The sequence below is a fragment of the Fukomys damarensis genome, unplaced genomic scaffold (assembly GCF_012274545.1).
Source record: "Fukomys damarensis isolate Sample0158 unplaced genomic scaffold, DMR_v1.0_HiC HiC_scaffold_25, whole genome shotgun sequence".
NCBI lineage: Eukaryota > Metazoa > Chordata > Mammalia > Rodentia > Bathyergidae > Fukomys > Fukomys damarensis.
Window position 1 is genome coordinate 18,865,868 of NW_022900937.1, and position 22,814 is coordinate 18,888,681.

The 22,814-nt window shown below is 41.8% G+C and overlaps 1 protein-coding gene across 2 annotated transcripts in view; it reads left to right on the forward strand.

Moving 5' to 3' along the window:
* Positions 1-22,814, forward strand: part of Map2k5 (mitogen-activated protein kinase kinase 5) — a 243,336-nt gene that overhangs the window by 193,049 nt on the left and 27,473 nt on the right. The window contains exons 20-21 of one of the 2 annotated variants that reach the window (XM_010643297.3): positions 17,956-18,017; positions 20,895-20,940. In XM_010643297.3, the coding sequence (XP_010641599.1) occupies positions 17,956-18,017; positions 20,895-20,940 (108 nt within the window). The remainder of the gene's footprint in view (positions 1-17,955; positions 18,018-20,894; positions 20,941-22,814) is intronic. The other variant, XM_010643300.3, reaches the window with a different exon arrangement.

Genomic DNA, 22,814 nt, shown 5'->3' on the forward strand with positions numbered 1-22,814 from the left:
GGTGCCAACCGCCCCACAAACACACACACACACACACACACACACACACACACACACACTTCCCTCAGAGGAAAGCCTAGGACCATATCACTTTACTGGTGAATCCTACCACCCACCACCTCTTTTCTTTTTTGAACCGGGGATTGAATTTGAGACCTTGAGTTTGCAAGGCAGGTGGTGGCACCACTGAGCTAAATCCCTGGCCCCCTACCACCTCTTTAAAGAAGGATTAATACCATTTCTTCTTAAATTCTCCCAAAATATAAACAATGAGAGGACATTTCTCAGTTTCTTCTATGAAGCCGGTATTACCAGGATGCTTTGAGTAAAAAATTTTCTGTAAAGACTTCACAAGAAAGGAAAGCTGTAGACCAGTATCCCATTGCAATATAGATGCAGAACCTTCGAGAAAATACAGATATACCAAATCCAGCAGGATATAAAAAGAACTATGCAATCCCAAGTGGGATTTATACCAGGTATGCAAGTTTGGTCCAAAAGATGAAAATTAGTGTCATATACGGTATTAACAGAAGAGGGACAAAAATCATGTGATCGTCTCAACAGACACAGAAAAAAGCATCTGACACCCTTTCATAGTAAAGACACTAGTAAACTTGACATAGAACGTGGCTTCTATAACCTGATAAGAAACATCTACCCAACCCACAGCTGTCATCAAACTTAATGGTAAAAGACAATGTTTTCCCCCTACAACTGGGAAAAGTCAAGGATGATCACTTTTTCCACTTCTGTTCAGCACTGTGCTAAAGGTTCTGTGCAGGGCAGTTAATTATGAAGAAGAGGGGACATCCAGATTGAAGAGGACGCAGTGAAGCTGTGTTTTCAGGAGCTGGGGGTATAGACTCAGTGGTAAAGCACTTGCCTAGCTTGTGTGAGGCCCTGAGTTCAATCCCTAGCACCGCGAACAAAACTGTTTTCAGATGCTGTGATGCTATATATAGGAAGCCCTCGATAATCCACAAAACAATTATTAGCTAATGAACACGTTCAGCAGGGTTGCAGAATGTAACATCAACACACAAAAATCATTTGTCTTTCCAAACAGTAGGTAATTCAAACAACGCAAAATGAAATGAAAACAGTTTAAGTTGCAATGGCATCAAAAAGAATCAAAGATTTGAGGATACATTTTTTTAAAAATTTTACACTGAAAACTATAAAGCATCATCGAAGGAAGCTAAAATATATGACAGTAGAAAGACACCTTGTGTTCTCAGAATGCAAGACTTAATATTGTTAAGATGGCAGTATTCTCCCAGTTGATCTCCATATTCAGTGTAATCCCTGTCAGAGTTCCCATGAGGTTTTTTTTTTCAGAAATAGCGAAATTGATCCCAAATTTTACATGGAAGCATAGGGGACTCAGCTAAAACAATCATGGGAAGAAAAGGAGTCGTACTCCCTGATTTCAAACCAAGTGACTATGGAATTACAGTAATGAAGATAGTGTGTGAGTAGATTAAAGATAAAACTTAAGAGAGAGAAATGGAAATTTAAAAAAAAGAAATGAAAATCCAGAAATAAACCTATGTACGTGTAGTTTCTGTTTTCTGACAAACAAACAAACAAAAAAATCCCAGGAGGATTCCATGACAAAAGAATGGGCTTTTCAACAAATAATACTGGGACTGCTGGCTAGCCATATGCAAAAAAATGAATTTGGACCCTTAACTCTTCTTACACAAAAGTTAATATGGATCAGTGACTTAAATGTAAAAGCTAAAACTAAGGAATTCTGAAAGCATAAATCAAAATCTTTATGATCTTAGATTAGACAATTATTTTTTAGACATGATACCAAAAACATAAGCAAGAAGAAGTTGAACACAGCGTAATACTTTTGTATTTCAAAGGACACCATTAAAAAACGAAAAGACAATTACAAGATGAGAGAAATATTTGCATACCACATGCCCAGTGAAAGTCTAGTGTCCAGAATATATAAAGAACTTTTACAACTCAATAGGTTAAAAAAAAATCAGTTTTAAAATGGACAAAGAATTTGAATGGCATTCATCCATAGAAGCTATATAAATGGCCAATAAGCACATGAAAATATTCTCATCATTAATTAAGGAAATTTAAGTCAAAACCGTGAGAGACCATTTCATCCCCCCTTGCAATGGCTATAATAAAAAAATGGAAAATACTATTAGCAAGGATGTGAGGAAATTGAAACCCTCATACAAGGTAGATGGGAATGTAGAACAGTACCGTTGCTATGAAATAGTTTGGTAGTTTATCAAAAACTTGAACATAGAATTATAATTATGTGATCCAGCAACTCCACTCCTAGGTACACACCCAAGAGAATTTGAAAGCAACATGTCCACGTAAAAATTGATATGCTAATGTTATATCAGCATTATTCATCACAGTCAAAAAGTAGAAACAATCTACTTGTACATATGCATGTATGAAAGTGCCACAGTATGCTATAAAATACATGCTACATTTCATATGCTATAAAACTAATATGCACTAATATATATGTAAGTAGGAAAAAATAGAATCTAAAAGTTCAGCTGATGAATAACAAAAAATGGGATATAGCCACATGATGGAATATTATTCAGCCATAAATAGGAATAAAATGCTGACAACATATGGTACAACATAGATATATTCTGAAAATGTACTAAATGAAGGAAATCGGACACAAAAAGCCACATACTGTGTAATTTATTTAAATGAAAGATCCACAACAGAGAATCCTTGGAGATGGGAGGTAGTTTAGCAGACAGAAGGCAGATAAGAGGGAAAGAGGAATTGGGATAACAGTTTCTTTCTGGGGTGATGGAAATGTTTTAGAACTGAATTGTATACTTTAAAAGGGTGAATTTTATGTGAAAAATATTTCAACTTTTTTAAAAGTTCCTGTTAAAGTTCATGTTAAATACAGGTCCCTACTCCGGAAGGTCAGTGTAAACATTAGTACTGCAAACATCTAATAAGAAATAGATATTTTTTAAAGATAAAAGCAGGAGAAGCAAGTGTCTCTGTGATGTCCTCCATTCTTACACACTGTGCTGCAGGATAGAGGTCTTCAACTGGGGAGGATGGGCCTCAGTAGAAGAAAAGCAAAGACAAACATAAACTACATTCCATTTTGTATAAGATCAGGCCTGCTAGAAAAATTCACATTTTATTTTTTGTCAGGGAACACTTACTGAGCTCCCACTTGGGCCATGATCGCGGCCACCTGCTGGGATAAATGCTTACCCTGGATGATGTCATGATCTAGGGCAGACAGACTCATGAGTGAAATCGGGTTTGGTACAACTGTAACAAAGCTGCTAATACTACCATGCTGAACTTTTGCCTTTCACTGGACTGGAGCTTGGAAGGTTGGAAAAGGTGGGAAGGTAACAAAGAGTGCTTCGAAGAGGAGATGACGTTTGAGCTGGGGACTGGACGGCAGTTAGGCATTCGTGGTGTGAGAAGTGGAAAGTAGCAGCATAGGGCCAGAGCAGAGGGCGCCTTTGGAGACCAGAAGGCTTTATGGATAAGAGCCTCCAGCAAGTTGCCCAGAAGCTGAGGTGTAGGCAGGGCTGATTTCAAAGATGATTCTGCAGAGGCGGAGCGGTGTGGAAAACAGGGCAGAGAAGAAATACTAGAAGATTGTTAGATACGTAGTTACAAAGAGGACTTTTCCTTCCTTCTCCATTTCCCATCCCACTTCCTCTCATCCTCTTCTGTCCATGTTCCACCCTCTTGTAGAACAGATACCTCCGCTACCTCTTGGTTTTCCCAGCTCATGTGGGCAGAATCCTCGGTCCTCTTTCTCACTGAGCTGTCCTCTTCTGGTCCTGGGCGTGTTCACCGGCATCTGTTGGAAACTTCTAGGGGCCACGTTTAAGTGGCAGTCTCTGTTGAAGGCTCCTGTGAGTTCAGGTTTTTGGAGGGTGAGTGATTGTCCGCGTTCATAATGACTTTTGAGTACCACTGTGATGATGCACATATGCTGTCCAGGCAGATAGGTAAACAGCAGGGGCTTTAAGTTTCTGGGGAGAGGCCTAAGAACTTACAGAATGCACAGACTTTTGTAAGTGGGATTTGCAATGATGGACTGTTAGTTTGGGGTCTGTTTTATTTCATTTGCCAAGAAAGTCTGTTTCCATCCTAGACAAGCACACTTGCCTCCTCATCTGTGAGGACCCAAGGCAGGCCCCAGGCCAGGGACCCCTTCCCTGTCTTGCCCAGCCCTTCTCTCTGTTGTCCTGTCCACTCCTGTCGATCCCCCTTGTCTGAGCTACAGACCTCTGAGGAAACTCAGGACTCCCCCACACAGAGATAGAGGTCTCCTTCTTGGAGCTGTGGCCTGCCTCTGCCCCTCCTGCCTACTGGCTTGGCACCGTGGCAGTATTCAGTGATTCTGCAAGAGCCACTGTGTGTTTTGGGTTTCGTACACATTCTAGGTGAACTCTCAGGCAAACTACATGTTCCTGAATGAAGGATTTTACCCAGTGTATGGTAACAGTCTTGTCTCTCTCCTTACTTGGTTTTGTGGTTGTTTTGGGGGTTTTTGTTGTTGTTTGTTTTGTTTTGTCTTTTGCTTGTGTTGATTTATTTGTGGGAAAATGAGAAATGAATAAGACAGGTTAAAGCAAGTTGAAGGTACACATAAGTTTTGAAGACAAATGTGCCTTGGGTAATGTATTATGATTTTTTTCTAACTTTTTAAGGTGTGATTTACAAATGGAAATTATATGTGTTGAAGGTATACCTGACCTTTTTTTTCTTGAGACAGGGCCTCACTAAGTTGCCACAGTTGCCCAGGTTGGGCTCAAATTTATGATCCTCCTTCCTCAGCCTCCCAGACAGCTGGAATCACATGTGTGAGCCACTGTGCTCAAATTTTTTGCAGAATTTTTTTAATTTATAACTATAAATTTGTGCCTTCTGACCAACATCTTCCCATTTCCCCTGCCCCTACCCTGGTAACCACTCTTCTACTCTCTGTTACTATGAGTTCAGCTTTTTTAAATTTGACACATAAATGAGACCATGCAGTATTTGTCTTTCTGTGCCTGGCTTACTTCACCCAGCAGAATGTCTTTCCAGATCGATTCATGTTGTTGCAGTGATTGTATTTCCTTTTTTAGGGATAAATAATGTTCCATTGTGTGTGTACACACAGCAAGTTTCCTTAAGCATTCATCCATCAAATGACATTTAATTTGTTTCTGTATCTTAGCTATTATGAATAGTCTTGCTGTGAATATGAGAATATAAATGTCTTCAAAATAATAATTTTATTCCCTTTGGAATATCCAGAAGTGGTATTGCTGGATCATATGACGGTTCTAGTTCTAATATTTTGAGAAACCACCATATAGTTTCCAGGGTGACTATCCAAACACGGCCCCACACTGTGTGTTTCCTTTTCTCCATATCTTTAACAATTGTTATCTTTTGATTTTTTTTTTTTTTGATACTGGCCATCCTAACAGGTGTTAGGTGATACCTCACTGTGATTTTGATTTACCTAAAAGTAATATTTTTACTTTCACCGTGGATTTAGCTCAGCAGTTTAGTGGCCTGCCTTGTAAGTGCAAGGACCCGAGTTCAATCCCTGGTACCAAAAAAAAAAAAAAATTTTTTTTTTTACTTTCTCCCCTGCCCCCGTACCAGAAAATGAATTTAGGACCTTGCACTTGTCAGGCAGGTGCACCTTAAAGTAATAAAAGTTCAATCCCTGGTACCAAAAAAAAAAAAATTTTTTTTTTTACTTTCTCCCCTACCCCCGTACCAGAAAATGAATTTAGGACCTTGCACTTGTCAGGCAGGTGCACCTTAAAGTAATATTTTTAAGACATTGCAAATCAGATTGTATCTTCCCATTTATACAATAGTTAACTTTCACACATTTTTTATTTTTATTTTATTTTATTTCTTGGGCACCAGGGATTAAACTTGGGACCTTGCACTTGTGAGGCAGGTGGCAGCACCACTGAGCTAAATCCCCAACTTACACATTTTTTAGAGCCCTGACACTTGCATGTTGTTCAAGAGCTTTCTGTAGAAAACAGATGAACATGAAGCTGCTCTGGTTTGGTGAGACATCAGGAGACTTAGATCTCCACCCCCTTCCCCACAGCACCTATGAAAGTCCTCAGCGTCCGTAGATCAGTGTGCAGGCCGTTGACAATAGCCTGTGGCAGTGATGGAGAACCTTTTAGAGACCAAGTGCCCAAACTGCAACCCATAACCCACTTGTGTATCACAAAGTACCAACCCTGCAATCAAACCTGAATGCTCGGCTGCTGGGGCAGTGTGGGCAGCTTAGGTTGCTGGGGTTACTTGGCTCATGTGCCAACAGAGAGTGCTCTGACACATGCCATAGATTCACCACCACTGGCCTGTGCTATCAATCTCAGGGTTAGTTGTTGAGGATAAAGAATGAATGAGACATAGCTGCCACCATTAAAGAGCTGTTGCTCTACTGAGGAAAGCAGACAGGTGGAGTCATAAATGAACAGGTCTCTAGTTCAGGCAGTGTAAACAGTGTAAAACTGGATGGCCTGAGCTCTCAAAGAACCACAGTGGCTGTCGTTCTAACCACTCACAATGTGGCATTTAATGGTGTTTGCAGCCATGTAAGTTCTATAATAAAAGCATGTACAAAGTGCTGGAGAAATAGGCCAAGAGCTCAGTGAAGGAAACAGGACCACCAGGGAGACTGTGCAGGGGTTTGGAGATGGATGAACCAGTAGGAGTTTGCCTGCAAGAGGCCTGGAGCCCTGGGAGGGAACTCATTATGGCTGGGTACCTGTGAAAATGTTGTGGAGCTGGGGCAAGGTCCAAATTTCAAGGAATTTCTATGCACCATGCCTATCGGGAACGCAAGATGAGAGAATTCAAAGGTGTTTAAGGTTAGGATCCACATAACCAGAATTATGTGTTAGAAAAATCACTCTGAGTACGATGTGGAAGGTAAGAACAGTAAAGAAACTGGTTCTGATAAAAAAAAAATTATGAGGCTTCAATTAGGATGGCCTTAGCATGGCTGGAACATACTTAGGAGAGAGAATAAACTGTATTTGGTGAGTGATTGGATACAAAGGGAGGTGGGGAGGAGGAATCTGGAATGAAGCACAGGGCTTGTGCAGTCAGGCACCCACAGTGTTTCCCAAGACCTTTTGCTTTCCTACAACAATGCAGTTTACAGAGGAGAAAACTGAGTCACAAATCAGAGTAAGGCTCCTTCCCCTGTACTGCAGTTGACTTGATGGAAACAAACAATGACAGCTGAACATTTCCACCTCAGAGGAAGAGGGTTTTTGTTTTTGTTGTAAGGCTATAAAAGAAGACAACTTAGTTCAGTTTTGCTGTCTATGCAAATGATTCCAAGTCTGTAAGAATTACTATAATAGAATTCTATTCTGTTTAAGTTGCCAGGAAAGAAAATGGATTTAGAAATATTTCTACTAGGGCTTGGGATTTAGCTCAGTGGTTCTGCCACCTGCCTCACAAGCACAAGGTCCCGAGTTCAATCCCTGGCCAAAAAAAAAAAAAAGAAGAAGAAATATTTCTACTAAAACATAAAATATTTGGCTCATAGACCTGTATTTTAAAAAAATCAAAATCATTCATTTTGGACAGGGTAACTGAGAAGCTTCTGGTCTATGAAAATAGCATGTGCCCGTGACAATAGGTAAGAATGACTGCCTGGCAACATCTCCCTGGAATTCAGAAAGTAGCATCTACGTATTTGGCCGGGAGGTAGGGGTGGGGATATCTTCTTGTGTATTGTTTTCGTTTTTGTTTTGGTGGTACCAGGGATCAAACTCAGGACCTTGTGCTTGCGAGGCAGGTGGCAGGTGAGTCAAATCCCCGGCTGTTTTGTTTTGTATTATGCCAGGGATCAAATTAGAACCTTATACTTGTGAGGAAGGGGCAGGCGCTGCTGAGCTAAGACCCCAGCCCTATCCTCTTGTCTTTCGCTGGAGGGACTTTGCCATGATTCTGGCTTCTGAAGTTAGTGCAGAGTGCAAGGACCGTCTACGGTCCTGCTCCCAGCATACAAAGGGGGCCTGTTCCTTCCACTGGAGCCTTGGAAGAAGGGGGAGCCCACTGGCCTGAGCCCTCCAGCAGCCCATGCTGGCGAAAGCTTCCCCCTACACCGGCCCACACTCCAACCACTCCTGTAAACTCCTGTAAAGGTAGTTCTGATGCAGGATTCCATGGTCTTTGCAACTTGTATGAGTGAATGACTAAAGCATTAGAAATTTGGTAAGTTAATGCGAGTGGGTACACACAATGATCCTGCTTCCAGCAACATTGTTAACTAGACCTACGTCTCATACTGTGAGGAATATATATTCAGGAGCCTGAAAATTGATATTCCTCTTTTATGTAAGGCAATCTTTAGAAATCTAATACCTCTTTTGAAAAGTCCAGTGTGTTTAAATTAATGCAGTTTGGCCGGTTTGAAGACCAGGATTCCTTTGTAATTACTTTTTTCTATTGGTAATAACTGTTGCTTTAGAAATGACATTAACATTCTACCAAAACACAGCAGCAATCCAAAAGTTAATGTTCTGTTCATTTATAATTATATTTAATTCATATTTATGAGTTGTTGGGAGGGAGGAGTAAGAAAGAAGTGAGCTTTTTAAAAAATGTTACAGAAATACTTTAAAAGAAAATGTTTTTCTGGAAGATGTACAGTCACTTGAAGTAGGGAAAAATAATTTTTAAACACACAGTTATGTAAAATCAGATTTTATTAGCTGCAGCTTCAAATCTCTATTTTTATTATTTCCTAGTGGCATCGACTGAATTCAGCAGTTAGACTTTCTCCATTTCTTCTTTTTTACTAACCAAATTGTTAACATAAACATCCCCATCACTTTGGTTCCAGTGAGTCAATTAGATTTGTGAGGCCCTTTTAACCAGGAAAAATTCTGCATCTTCAGGCACAAGCAGCTTTGTGTTGTTCCCTTTGAATTGTCCAGGAAGCCTGATGTATTATTAATGAATTAATTTCTTGGTGGTGGAGGCCTTTGAATAACATTCTGTGAATGAGCAGTTGCCTGGTGGGGCCAGTTTTGGCTGCTGTCACTTAACATGTGTTGCTCTATTGTAAAGTCGTACCCAGCCGTAGGACAATGCCCATTTAATCCACCATGGTGGGACCTCCACACCCCGAGCCCAAGTTGGATGCCAGGGTCAGTTACCCAGCAGCTCAGGCTGGGGCCCTGCGCCGCCTCACTGCCGAGTTGCTGTAATCGTTTTGCCTGCCGTTAATTTTCCCTAAACCAGGGAAACGCGTGTGTGAGCAGCGAAATGTTCTCAAAAGCGATTCCAAACTGGTCGGCTGGGGTGTCGCCTCCGTTCCAGAATGGAGGCAGCTTTCCAGGGAGTATAAGTCTTCCTTCCTCCTGGAAATGGAAGCTTCTGGGCCCACGAGATCCCTGATGTTCTGAGGTCCAGAGTAGCAGATGGCAGTATGAGTTTCCAAATCCTGATGAACATTCTAACTGAACTTGTTCATTTCACAGTATGTAGTTCTATTTTTGTCTTCATTTTCTCTCCCTTCCTCCCTCCATCTCCCCCCTCTTTGTTCCTCTTTTATTAACTAATTTTAAACTGACGTATCTCCGTCAGCCAGCTTTAAATTCTGTTATTTATTGGATGGAACCAAGGATGGCACAGATTCACATATAATTCGCAGCCTCTGAATTGCAGCCGATGGAGCCTTTGAATTTGTTTTAAAATGTGTAGACAAAATGCCACCAGCACTCAGACGCCACACTCACTGAAGTTCTGTTTCTCCTCTTATCTGTAGCTCACAGTGCAGGTGGCAAATGGCAGTAATTATTTTAACTAATAGTTGAGTGAACATTCCGAGGACATACGGTGTGGCGGTGTGGACTTGGGGTTTCCAGTGAGTTCTCAGTCTGACTTGATAGTGTTATGGCTTGTTGATTTTTCAGGACGCGGACCTGCCAGGTTCTTGCACTTTGAACACTGTGAAAGTGGTTCAGATGCCCTTACCTATGCAAAGAGGAATTACTCCTCTCATTTCAGAACCTGTTAAGGGTTATTTTTCTCTTCTAGCTCTCCTGTCTGGTTTTGGTTTAATATATTTTGTGATCTACCTTTCATCTAAGAGCTGCTTTAGTCAGCACTTTTGCACGTAGCACCTAATGAAATGCCAGTGTGTATATTAACATTACAATTAGGTCCTGGATCAAACATGTGTAGCTGGACTTTTCCAGAGGAGAAAAAAAAACTGACCTTACCAGAGTATGAAATTCAAACACTATATAGGGACAAGGTAATACCACAGGTAGGAATTGCGGAATAATTACCTTTAGACCAGCCTGAGCAAGAGACTTCCCACGAGGGTGAGCTCATTTAATGGTTCCTAAAACTCAATCTTGTGGATGTCAGTGGTCATGCTTGATTATTTGCAACAGCATTTGATGAAAAAGCAATAGAAATGCATTGGGAAGCCACAGAAAAAAGAGGACAATAACGGATTTTGCTTTTGTAAATGAAATCCCCTTGGTATGAGACGGTATGTTTTATGCTGCCTAAGCCCCCAAAGAGGGAGGTGTATGTGATGTTAGTGTGTGGGTATAATTGTGAGTATGTGTGTGTGCTGCTCACATAGGCACCTCTAACTAATGCCGAGCATTGTAGTTTATAACCAGTGAGAGACCTAAAATAAAAAGAGAAAAAAGATGTTCATTGGCTTTGGAAGGGACACAATTGCAAACATAGTTTAAAAGATTGATCCATTTCCGATTCTCCATCCACCTGTTTTTAGGAATTTTTAAAAATACCAAGATCTTTGCCATATGTTTTTCTTAAAATCTTAAGTAGTGTAATATTTTAAATGACAACAAAATAAGTAGACTAATTGGAGAATTTGTTGTGGTGTTATTGCCAAAAGATTGATCCTCAGAACTTTAAAACACATTTAGGAGAAAAAGAAAATAGAAAAAAAATCTATGATCTCAGATTTCAATTACATAGAGACAGATTTCTTTAGACCTGTTCTTTTATATTTCGTGTCTTTTATAAGCCATCTGGTAGTAATGTTCACTTGGCTAACAGCTGGTTCTCCTTGACTGAAGGGTTTATGGGTAAGGGGGGATGTTTCAGTGGCAAAAATTCAGGCCTTTAGCCCCTGGTTCCTGGCCCATCTGAGACAAGTTAAATGAGCTGCTACTGTGAGCCCAGACCCAGTGGACAGAACTTCACACCAAAATGCCCACACATGTAATTTGTCACATCTAGCAACCCAGAGCAGGGAGGGGCTGACCCAGTGTGGAAATTGAATCATCTTTCACTTTGCCTGCTCAGGGCTTGATGTGGATCAGGATGAGTGAAACCATGGTTCTGTAGTCTCCAGCTGGGGGCCAGTGGCTTCCTCCTCTGATAATGTCCTCTGCAAACCCCCCTAACCTCGGAGCCTTAGCCCACCCCAGCGTTGTCCCTCATAACACCAAGGAGCAGGTCCACCCCATCTGCATTGTGAAATTACAAATATACTTAAAGCCAAAAATAGTGATCAACCCTTCCCGATGTGGCCACATTTTTACATAAACTCTATGTTTAACTGGCATCCCTTGAATATAAGCCAATTTGCTTGTGTGGCCATAGCTTCCTTGTATCTTAAACAGGACTGACTTGTTGTCCAAGCAGCCTGGAGCACCTGACCATCCACCACTTGTCTCAGTCACCATCTAGCACAGCAGAAACTTACAGATAGGGGGACCTTGAAGAACATTAAAATATTAACACCGCTGACTTCCCAGACTCTGCCACTAGATTACACTGTAGATAGGCAGCTTTGAATTTGTAGATTCACTTCTGTGAAGATATTTTAAGGCAAAGGTCCCTCCTTTTGTTGCTTGGATTAAAAAAACAAACTAGGTTTTCTCCCCCAGAAGAACATAGATACGTCCTGTGGCCTCTGACAGTTGTCTCCCAAGAACACTACTTTAAGGCAGGGCACAGTGGAGGATCAAAAGCCAGTTTGGGCTGTGATAGACCAAGTGCTACTGTGCCCAACATGAAGCCACCAGAATTACAAACGACCTTCTATCCCCACACTGCAGATAGAAACAGAAAAACCTAAGATTACTATGCCAGTTACCCTAATGCTTAGAACTAGAAATTACTGGGCCAGGCCATAGAAACATCAGGCATGAACTAAAAGATTCACTTTTTTTTGAGACAGAATCTGGTTTAGTAGCTAAGTTTCCCATGCTGAGCTCAAACTTGTGATCCCCCTGCCTCAGCCTCCCTGAGTACTGGGATTACAGATGTCCACCACCACAACTAGCAAAAGATTTACCTTTAAAATATGGAACATGATTAGCATATTGGACTCCATGTCATTCTTGGGCTTGATTCCTAGATTGCAGTAAATTTAGAAATGGGCTATTTTTTAAAAGTTAGCTGGCTTGCCATGTTTTATTTAACTTTTCAGGCTGGTTTAATCTAACCACGGTACAACTGGCCTTAATATTCAGCAGTGGAGCCACATCCTGAGATTTTTGAGTAGTTGTCTTCTATCTCCCTTATGTTTTACTGGCAGTACATATATAATCTTGGTTTGAAGGGGTGTCCGTTCTGCCCAAGGAGAAGCGACTAGGTTACAGACCACCACATCAAAGAAAGTAGGAGTGCAGAGAAAGTACCTCACACCCTCCAGACTCTTGTACAGGTTGACTCATCCCTCATCCAAAATGCTTGGGACCAAAAGTGTTTCACATTGTGGGATATTTGCATAGTTTGACAGTAGAGCATCCCTGATCCAAAACTCAAATTCAAATTCTCCAGAGTCCACACTTGCCTTCCCACCACTGTCCTCCATGGACTCGGTGCACCAACCAACCTGAATCAGACCCGTGGGGCCCCCAGGACCACTGGAGCACCCAGCCTTGGCAGTATTGCTTGGCTTTCCCTCCCTCTTATGGGGCTGTTTATTAGGGATCCAGATCTCATCCGTCAAAACACAAATTCTATTCATATATAGATCAAGTATCAGCCAACCCACAATGCTGGACTCATTGTCTTCCCCGTGGTAGGTGCTCAAGAAAATTGTTGAATGAATACATCCACGATGAATATATCACTTTACTACAATATCGTGTGCTTATCCATCAGGGTCTGAGTTAACATCACTATCAAGTTCCATCCACGGTCATCTTTAATTAGGAGTTAAGGCCACAATGGAGTTCTCAGGAGTATTTTTTTAACAAAAGTCCCCTTTTTTCCCACTAGTATACTTGAGCCAGGCTTCTTTGCACAAAACAGAGTTCCACTAAGAAACTGAGCTTTTTGTAAAACAAATAGCCCCTTGGGCCAGGGATTTAGCTCAGTGGTGCCACCATCTGCCTTGTAAGCACAGACCTGAGTTCGATCCCCGGTACCAAAAAAATAGTCCCTTACTTTAATCTGTTTAAACCTTCTTTTTTGACATAGGTTTAGGGTCACATGCAGTGGTATGAAAGATTCTGGAGAAATCCTGTGTACACTCATACATCCAGTTTCCCAGGTGGTAAGAGTCAGTGCAGTATCACAGCTAGGAAACTGACTTAGACACGAGATACAACCCACTGACTGTATTCAGGTTTTACTGCTGTTCCCTGCACTGTTTATGTGTGTGTGTGTGTGTGTGTGTGTGTGTGTGTGTGTGTGTTGGGGAGGGGTGTTAGTAATAAACATTAAAGACATAGGTCCTTTTAAAGCTAAGAAACATTAGGCCAGGAATTTAGCTCAGTGGTTCCACTGCCTGCCTCGCAAGCGCAAGGTCCTGAATTAGATTCCCAGCATCAACAACAACAAAAAGCTAAGAAACATAATGGTTTAAAAAAAAAGGTATCACAGGCTTAGGGTATAGTTCAGGGCTAGTCACCTAGCATGAGGCCCCAACGTAGACCTCTAATACCACCAAAATATAAAATCCCTCTAAAATGATGATCTCCCCTTTAAGGAAGTCATTTCAAAAGCATTTTTCGCATTCCTATTTTCTGTATTTGGAGTATCTGCTTTCAAGGCCACAAAATGCACTTCCTGACAACTCTGCATGTGAGCTCAGGGCAGCTAATGTTGAGATGGCACCTCCTCCCGCTTCCCCTCCGCCTCCTCTTCCTCCTGCTCTTAGAGTGAGCAGGTACAGGCACACACATGCACACAGATTTTCTGCTGCTTGCCTTTTTTTATGCCTGAGTACCTTGCTGACAAGTGCTAATAACAAAACACCCAGAGAGAGTCCAGTTGAAGTTAGCATACATTAAACATTCTGAACTTGTCCTTTTGCCCATAGATTGCGCATAATTAATAATTAAACAGTTTCAGTTGTAATGGGTTGACCTTCCTGAACCGTTCATTATTCACAAGGCAAAGGCATCACTCAAACTTCTTTCCCATTGTCCTTCACCGTTCGGGCATACTGCGAGCTGGAGTTCCAGTTGCTTAGCGAAACAGGCTGTCCAGGTAGTTACCGAAACCTCTGAGACCTGGAGACTGTCCTTCTTGATGACCAGAATTGCTTACTGAAAAGCTTTATGGCAGCTGTTTTTATGTAACCGTTGCCTCCTTGATAACAAGATCCAGCTCTCGTCCCCTTAGCAGGGCTCTAAAGTTGATTTGGGACTAGACTCTCGGCTTTTGGTTAAGGTTGCGTCCACTCTGCCCTTCACCACCTCCATGCTTAGAAGTTCAACAGAAAAGTGTCCCAAAAAGCCCTTAAGGTGAAGTATGGCACCCAGGGTCTTAAAGAGAGTGACTTTTATTAACAATTTCGAGTCAGTATCAGCCAGTTCTGAGAGTTGTTGGTGTAACCGCTTCTTCAATTCACGTTTGTTTTTCAAATGTATTTCTCCATCTTTCCCAAACCCATGTTTTTGATAAGTAGCAGCAAACACCTTGCTGGATGCTATAGGGTTCCTGGGATGGTTCTCAGGCCCCTTGGGGCCCCACAAGGATGGAGTGGTGTCCCTGTGAGTTGCAGGAAGCCAAGGCCACAGTTAGTATGAGCTGCCTTCCTACCTTCCCTTAGGCTCGAACTAAATAACAGATAGGTTCTTTGACATCCTGAACTACACAACTTCTGATTTTATTTTCTTTAAAAAGAGAAAAACGTGCTTCAAAACCCTTCAGCAAGCGAAGGTTCTCAGGTGTCCTCCTTTGCACTCCTGTGGTCTGCACACTTTTAGGGAAGCTCTCCGAGGCTGTTGTTGTCTGGGGTTATGTGGGTCGTTCCCAATGCCCCCTACCAGCCAGTCTTCTGCAGCTCAGAAAATTCTTCCTCAAGGTATGCAAGAGACATGAATTTTAAAGTAAAAAGGAATGCCTGGCATTGTCCATGTGACATGAGAAGCCCCCCCCCGCCCCGCATCTTTGATGAGTGGTTCTTTGCCAATGAGATGAGAATCCACTCTCTGTGGTTCTCTGAAGTCGACGTGGGCTAGCATTTCCAGAAGTGAAATAAATTATTCATGGGTACCACCCAGTGTTCCTTAGTTTTATAGTATGAGGAACTTCACAGGCTACAATATCAGGTCTTAAATAAAATTAACTACCCATGCAAGATGTCACATTTCCGCGTTTCCTTTCTCATCCGTGGTAAAATGACATCTTCATCGGGTTGCCTGGTCTATAATTCATTAATTTACTCTTTGTACCATACTTAGAAATGAGACTAACATTAGCGTCGTGTTTTATACCAGATCTTGGGAAAAAAGAAAAACGGCCCGAAATTGTAACCATCTTTGTAAATATTCCGCCACATTAAGACAGCATACAGGCTTTTATTTTCCTAAACACTGCATTTTAAGGCTCCTGCCCCTCAGACACTTCCAGTACCATAAACTCCAAAAAAGAAAAATCTATAAAGGAATGGCTTAGAGAAGCTTCCTGGTCAGAATCCATAATTTCTGTACCTCAAATTTTGAACTGTCTTTTTAGTTATGGTATTTGAGACGATAAAATGCCATTTCTTGAACTAGACCTGCTAGCATCTTGCAGGCCCAGTGATATATACGACTTTCCTAAAACAGGCCACAGCTGAAATTGATATCATGTTTTATTTTTGCTCTTCAAACCAATGGGACTTCTGTGACCATTTCACAGTACCTTTATGGAGGGCTGGTCTTGTCACTGTGTGCCTTGTTTCTTTTGAGTAGATTGATTCGCCAGCCCGTTTTTCATGTCCTCTCTGTGTAGTGCCAGCATGGATCCTTTGAACTTGGCAAGATTTTATTTCACTCTCATTTTCCTTTCTCTCTGGAAGCCTTTCTTTACTGATGAAAATTTTAAGTTTAGAATACTAACCTTCCCATCCTCTGGCTGAATAGCATAAATTCAGAGAGGATGGGTGTGCAAAAAGCCAAGAAACATTTCGTTCTTATTCTTCTATCAACCTCTTAGAGATTTTTTCCCCCCTTTTTGGCTGGCTTGACCCCTTCAGTTCCTTTTTATTTAATTGTATTTTCCAGCAGTTTCCAATTGTTTGAATTGAAAACAAAGCCTTAATAAGAGTTCTAGTTAATTTTCTGTCTTGTAATTACCGATCTCATTTTTCTGATAATTGGCCACAGCAATTATATGTATATTTACTAATCACATAGGAGGCTGTGCAATTGTATCTCTCTGCCACTATTGATAATGACACGCATATTGCAGAGGTGCTTTCATCATCTTCTTTTTTCCACTACATCAAAGCCATTTCCTCTCGATCTCAATAATGAATACATGCATGCATTTGACACAGTTGTGTGCTAGAGAAATTGTTTGGCTCCCACCAAATGCTGCATGCTTTGAGTTTCTTGCCTGCAGCGCTGGAAGGTTGTATGTAATGATATATTACTCATCCAAATGGCCAAAGCACTCCAAAGCACAGTGAGATTAAAATAAGTCATTCCTTTGTTAATTTAAATAGGTGCATGTATCATACTTTGCAGGGCACTTTGTGCGGGGATGTCAGGGAGGAAAAAAGGCGCCGAAAGGTATTTTTAATAGCAAATGAGAATAGAGTCATTTGCAGCTGCCTACTTTATGTGGCTCTCTTGTTCCAACTGTAGGTCTAATGAGATGACTGTTAAAGTACTCTGCAGTGTAATTTCATTACATCCTGAGCTGTTACACTATAAACACACTGGCGCTCTCTGTCATTCTTGGAAAAACTCCTAAATTCTTAAAGCCTTCTTGTGCAGACACTAATGGGCTTTGCTCCCCGTGTTAGGTGATCACGGTCGCTGTGTGTTGCTGTGTGGCTTCCTGCTCTTTTGGGTGCCTCCCTTCACTGTCCCAGTTCTGTTTGGTCGTGGAGACGGGAGTTGCTCATTGTGTCCTTAATCCACGGGCTTCCTCCTATGACGAGTTGGCCTGGACTCGTGAAGAGGCTGAAATTCCCTTTCAGAGGAAAGCTTCCCCTAAAATGCCTTTCTATTAAAGTAAGAGAAAGATGTTTCCCCACAAATGTACAGTGTAGGGGCAAGCAGTTAAGAGCAGTTGAATATCCAAATAAATGTAAATAAACAGGAAAGTGTAAATAAATAGCAAATCCAGTAAAAGAAACAAAGGTCAACACAAGAATGATTTCACAGCTCTTTGTTAATTACAAGACCATTTGTGTGTTACTTAAATCATCATTAATTTCTCATTTACACTTTCCCTACCTTCCTCCCTACCCTGTGGCTATCATTGTCCTTTCCTCACCTCCCCTCCCTCTTTGCTGTCATGTTTCTCACCACTGAAAGATGTGCGGGACTCAAAATTTGGCATTTTTTGCCTAAACGTGTGGAAGGAGGGTGTAGCCGGTCCTTTGAATTGGGTGAGGCCTCGTGTCGTGATGTTCATCTTTATCCTGCTGCTCCGAATGGGCTCCCAGGGGTTGGGGGACGAAACAGACAGAAAAAGAATCGTCCTGACTTTTGGTGACTTGTTTTTCCTCCATCCCAGGATTCGCCCGTCCTTCCGGTTGGAGAGTTCTCCGAGCCATTTGTACATTTCATCACTCAGTGGTGAGCTCGTTTGCAAACATGCCATGCCCTCAATGTAAACGCTACATGCCATTAACTCGGCCGCTCCGGGAGACCTTATGGCTCTCCCTGCTTCCTTTTGGAGACGGGAGGGACTTTGGGGCCTTGGGCAGATGGGGCCGCAAAGCTGAAGAAATTGTTTAAATTATGTAAACGTTATTTACACAAAGGGTCATAAATGTACTTCCGAGGCTCTTCCTATTTTAATAAACTGCTGAGAGTCGGGCTCCTCCTTTGAGCACCGCACTGTTCCTTCCTGTCTGGGTGGGGGTTTTTTCCTGAGAAATGTACAATTTTATAGCCTCTATTGAACAGACATATGAAGCATATTTTTATTAATGTAACCTCAAGTTACCCATAAAACTGCCTGTCACTTGGTGGAAGCAGCATAGTTTATTAATTCATTGGATTTTCAGTAAATAACTTTTATCTGTGGTTATATTTTAAACACAATAGTGGGGTCCCGTTTCCCCGGATTCTGATGTTTGAAAGCCAATGAAGACACAGCTCAATTAGGCCCACTTCGTCCCATGAGGAGCTAAGGGAAACCCAGGATTTAGACCAAAGGGGCCCCTGAGCCTCTGGGCAGCCCCTTGTTATTTTATACCAAAGGACATGCATTTTTCTGCCAAAGGTTCTGTTCCAGCCTTGTGCCTTTTTCCTCCCGGCAGAAGGCATCGTTCTTTTACTGGCCCTTTCCCCACCACCCCCCTCTTCCCTCTCCTGCAGGGCTCCTGTGGCCTCTGGAGGCCAGCACTGCACTGCCCTCTCCCTCACCCCAGCACGGGGGATTACACAGGAATGACCATCCCCACGGCCAGAGACAGACCAGGGAACCTTCTGGAACTCCCTCCTTCACAGCCACCTCAGCTCCTCTCTCCTCCCTTCATCAGAGTCCCCCCCAGGGGTCAGGGCCGTGGCGCATGCAGACCCGGCCACAGGGAGCCCTTGGTCCTCGGGTAGGCGAGGTGGCACAGTCGGGGCCCAGGCTGTACAGTCTCCTCCCCCATGATGCATCTGATGATTACGCTAAAGTGAAGCCAAGAAATATTCCTTAATATAAATGTCAAGCGTTATCACCTTTTTGACTAAGTGTAATATGTTACCTCTTAATAAAAATGTCTCATACAGTTTATATAACACAGGGAAAATGTGAGGAAGAAGCCCTCCCCACTTGAAACAATTTTAACACTGTTTCTATTTATTTAAAATACTTCTATAATATTCTGTAGCTTTTATAAACTGTTTTTATTCTGCAAATCTTTTGTCTCCAAAGTATGCCATGCCGGGGGGGTGGCATACTGATTAAAAACTGGAATCCTGAGCTGTTTCGAAGCTCTTTAATGATGTTATAGCCAGTATTCAGAAACATATTCATCTCTTAATTTCCTTTAAATAGGGTTCCTAAAAACACTTAGAAGCGCATCATGGGAATGCCCCACTTTGCAACACACAAATTGGAAAACAGACCTTTCGATTGCCTTGCTGCCTACAGTCCTGCTTGGGCCCCACCCTCTCCGGCTCCAGAGATACTGGGTTTGTGACAGCGGGCAGGGCTGTCTGTGTGGTCTGAGACCAACCTGGGGGCACAGCTGGTCTGGGCAGCCAGGAAGAAAAGTGGTTAAGACTTTGTTATCATCCTATCCAAAAAAAAGAAAATTAATAAGCTGTTATATAAAAGTTTTATGGAGACGGAGGGAGGGATAACCTGTGCTGAAATTTCCACAGATGTCAGGCTGAAGCAGAAATGATAGTGGGTAATAGCCTTGTTTCCCCAAGAAATACAGCTACTTTGGAATGTCAGATTAGGACTGTTACCAACTCCACTGGTGATGGCTTGAATTACTTGCTAACGGGTGCAGTATTTGAGAGGTGCATATGGTTATTTATAGGGAATGCAAATGTCCTCGATGTCATTAATGGTTCATAACGGCGATTCTTGTTTACCAAATGATCGTTAAATCTCTCTATTTTAAAAAAAAGTGCTGTCAGCAAATGCAAAGACTACATGGAGGGTTTCATTTCTGCTTATTAAAGGGTACCTTATATGAACAAGAGGCATCTGTGTTCTTTCCCAAGTGATCAAAGCAGCAATCTCTTCTCCTGACTTCATCCCACAGCCTGAGTTTAGAAAAGATACAGCCCTGGAGCAGGCAGCTACACACAGTCACCTCTGTCACTTTGGTCAGCGCTTCATCGTATAGCTGAGTACATGGCACAGCTACTAATTATCCCAATTGGATGGAAAACAAGAACTATTTGCATAAGGAATGTGATTCGTTCAGCAGCTTAAACTTAGCTGCCCCATAGCTGTTAAATGAGTAAATAAATTCGAGTGGAGATAATGTATAAAAACCCACTTGTAATTTTGTAGCATTCTCTACCAGATTCCTAACCTCTGTTATATACTACTTATCCTTGGGAGTCAGTGAACGAATGAGATGTTTTCTCATTTGATTTCACAGTTCTTTTTATTTCCTTATTGTCTTATCCCAATTACCAAAAAAGAAGTATATTGTTCCCTAAATATAAGATTGAAATAAATAGATAACTGAGTCAGGAAGAGAATATTACTGCCATTTTTCCACACTAATTTCAAATGTAGAATAAGAATAAATTTAAATTCATTCTTTGTATTGAAAAATTAAATTTAAAAAAAGTTGTATTTCTGATTCAGAAATCTGACGAAAGGCCAACATAAAAGGAAAGGAGGACTAGGTTAATACTATGGTCAAGAGTTGAGCATTATGGATTTTTAAAACATCCAAATACAGGGGGAAATAGTCAGTAGTGGAAGTTAATGATGAAAAATTTACAGATGATACAGATAATATGCGGATTGTTTTCTCCCCACTATAGCATGCGAAAACAGCCAAAAGAAAGGCCAGCGCCTGAGGAATTAATGGTAAGTAAATTTTCCTGGTTACTTTACATTTCTCCAGTTATATTATGTTTAACCTTCTGTTAAAAAGATCAGCTTGGAATTTTAAAAATCCACCAGCCCTAGAAAGATAACATCACTGTCTTCATTTGGGTAGGTGTTTTTGAAGCTTCTACCCTCCAGTTATTGTTTTAGCTTTTGAAAAACTCACCACTATTTTGAAACTGAACTCCCTCCTTTTGCCTCACTGAGAGTCACAAAGTTAATGTGGGCCACTCTGTGTCCCCACTGCCTGCCGCACCTTCCATGGGGCAGAGACCTGGGAGCAGAGAAGACGGGCTCTGTGTTCACGATCTTAGTGCAGTTCGACAGGAATGGCTGGACGTGGCAGGAAGTCCTCTTGGATTCATGCAAAAATGAAATGAGGTTGGCTGCAAAAGATCAAGTTAATGTGAATCTTTGGTCTTTCCTCAGGAAGAGACTCTGCACGGCTGTGAGTGCGGTGTTCTCAGCTCCAAGACAGCTTGCTTTGATTGCAAATGACAGTTTGTACTCAAGCAGGGAGAGGAACAGAGAGGCTCCCTAACAATCCCTAAATGGTCATTTATTTAGTGCAGATTGTTGATTTGACAATGCACAAGCTGTTAGGATGACGTTGGGATGGAGCGTTACTATAATAATTGTACTCTGCTCTTTCCGATGTTTTGTGCACCACTCCCTGCCCTCATGTGACTATAGCCACAACTCCCTGCCGGTTACCTTTCACCCCGGTAAATAATCTGCATTTTACAGATTCCAGGTCAGAGGTTTTCATTCTTTGTATTTCACCTGCTAAATACTTCTGTATAACGCAGTTTTCGTTCCCACATAGAAAGTACTTTTACCTTGGAGAGAACTCTCCCAATAACTGTTTTTCTTCTTTGTATCACCCTGGAGCAAGACCTCAGTTTTCATGGTAGTTTCAAGTTAAAGTTCACCACTAAAATCTCTGCAGTTTATACTTTAGGTGTCATTGTCTGGACTAAACTGGTGCAGGTTTGATTTTTTTTTTTATCTCTTTGATGGTTGGGCAATTCTTGCAGTTAGTCACATTTGAGAAAACTTGGAACAGATTTTAGAGATGGAGGCCTATTTACCTTGTGCATTATTATGCTATGGCTGGATAGCTCAGCTGTTAAAACAAAGGAAGAAGGTCTTATAAAACAGGTATCTGTAAATGCATGTCTCAGTGCTCCAGTGAATTGGCCACTTATAAATAAAACATCTGCAGATCATGCGTATACTCATAACTGTGTACAGATGTATGTGCAGCTAAGGAACGCCTCTCGGGTGGCAGGTCATAAAGATGAGGCGAAGGGGTGAGTACTTTCGCTGCCTTGGAAGCAAGTGGATGTAGTGTGTGTGTGTGAGTGTGTGTGTGTGTGTGCACCGTGTACACATGTGTGTGAGAAAGAGAGGAAGGACATGTCTTTTGATATATATCTGTATAGTCTGGTGTGTGCTGTCCCACCTTTTAAATTAATAAGTACCAGTAAATCAATAAAGTACAATGAAAGCTATCATCACATGAAGCACCATCCTATACTTAAGTCAACATTGTTTTTAATACTACTGTCTGTTTGTTTGTTTTTGTTTTGTTTTGGTACCGAGGATTGAACTCAGGTCCTTGTTCTTGCAAGGCAGGCGGTGGAACCACTGAGCTAAATCCCTGGCCCCTGTTTGGCTTTAAATGACTATTCCCAGAGGTACTGCAGTAGGCGGCACCCTCATTTGGAAAGGGCTCAGGGAGGAGGCAGGAACATGGGGCCAGGGCTGTTGTGGTAAGGTGATTGACCCCTGCCTGACTTTTGCCAAAAGATTGGACCCAGTAAGGGATGAGAAAGAAAGTGAGGTGTCCC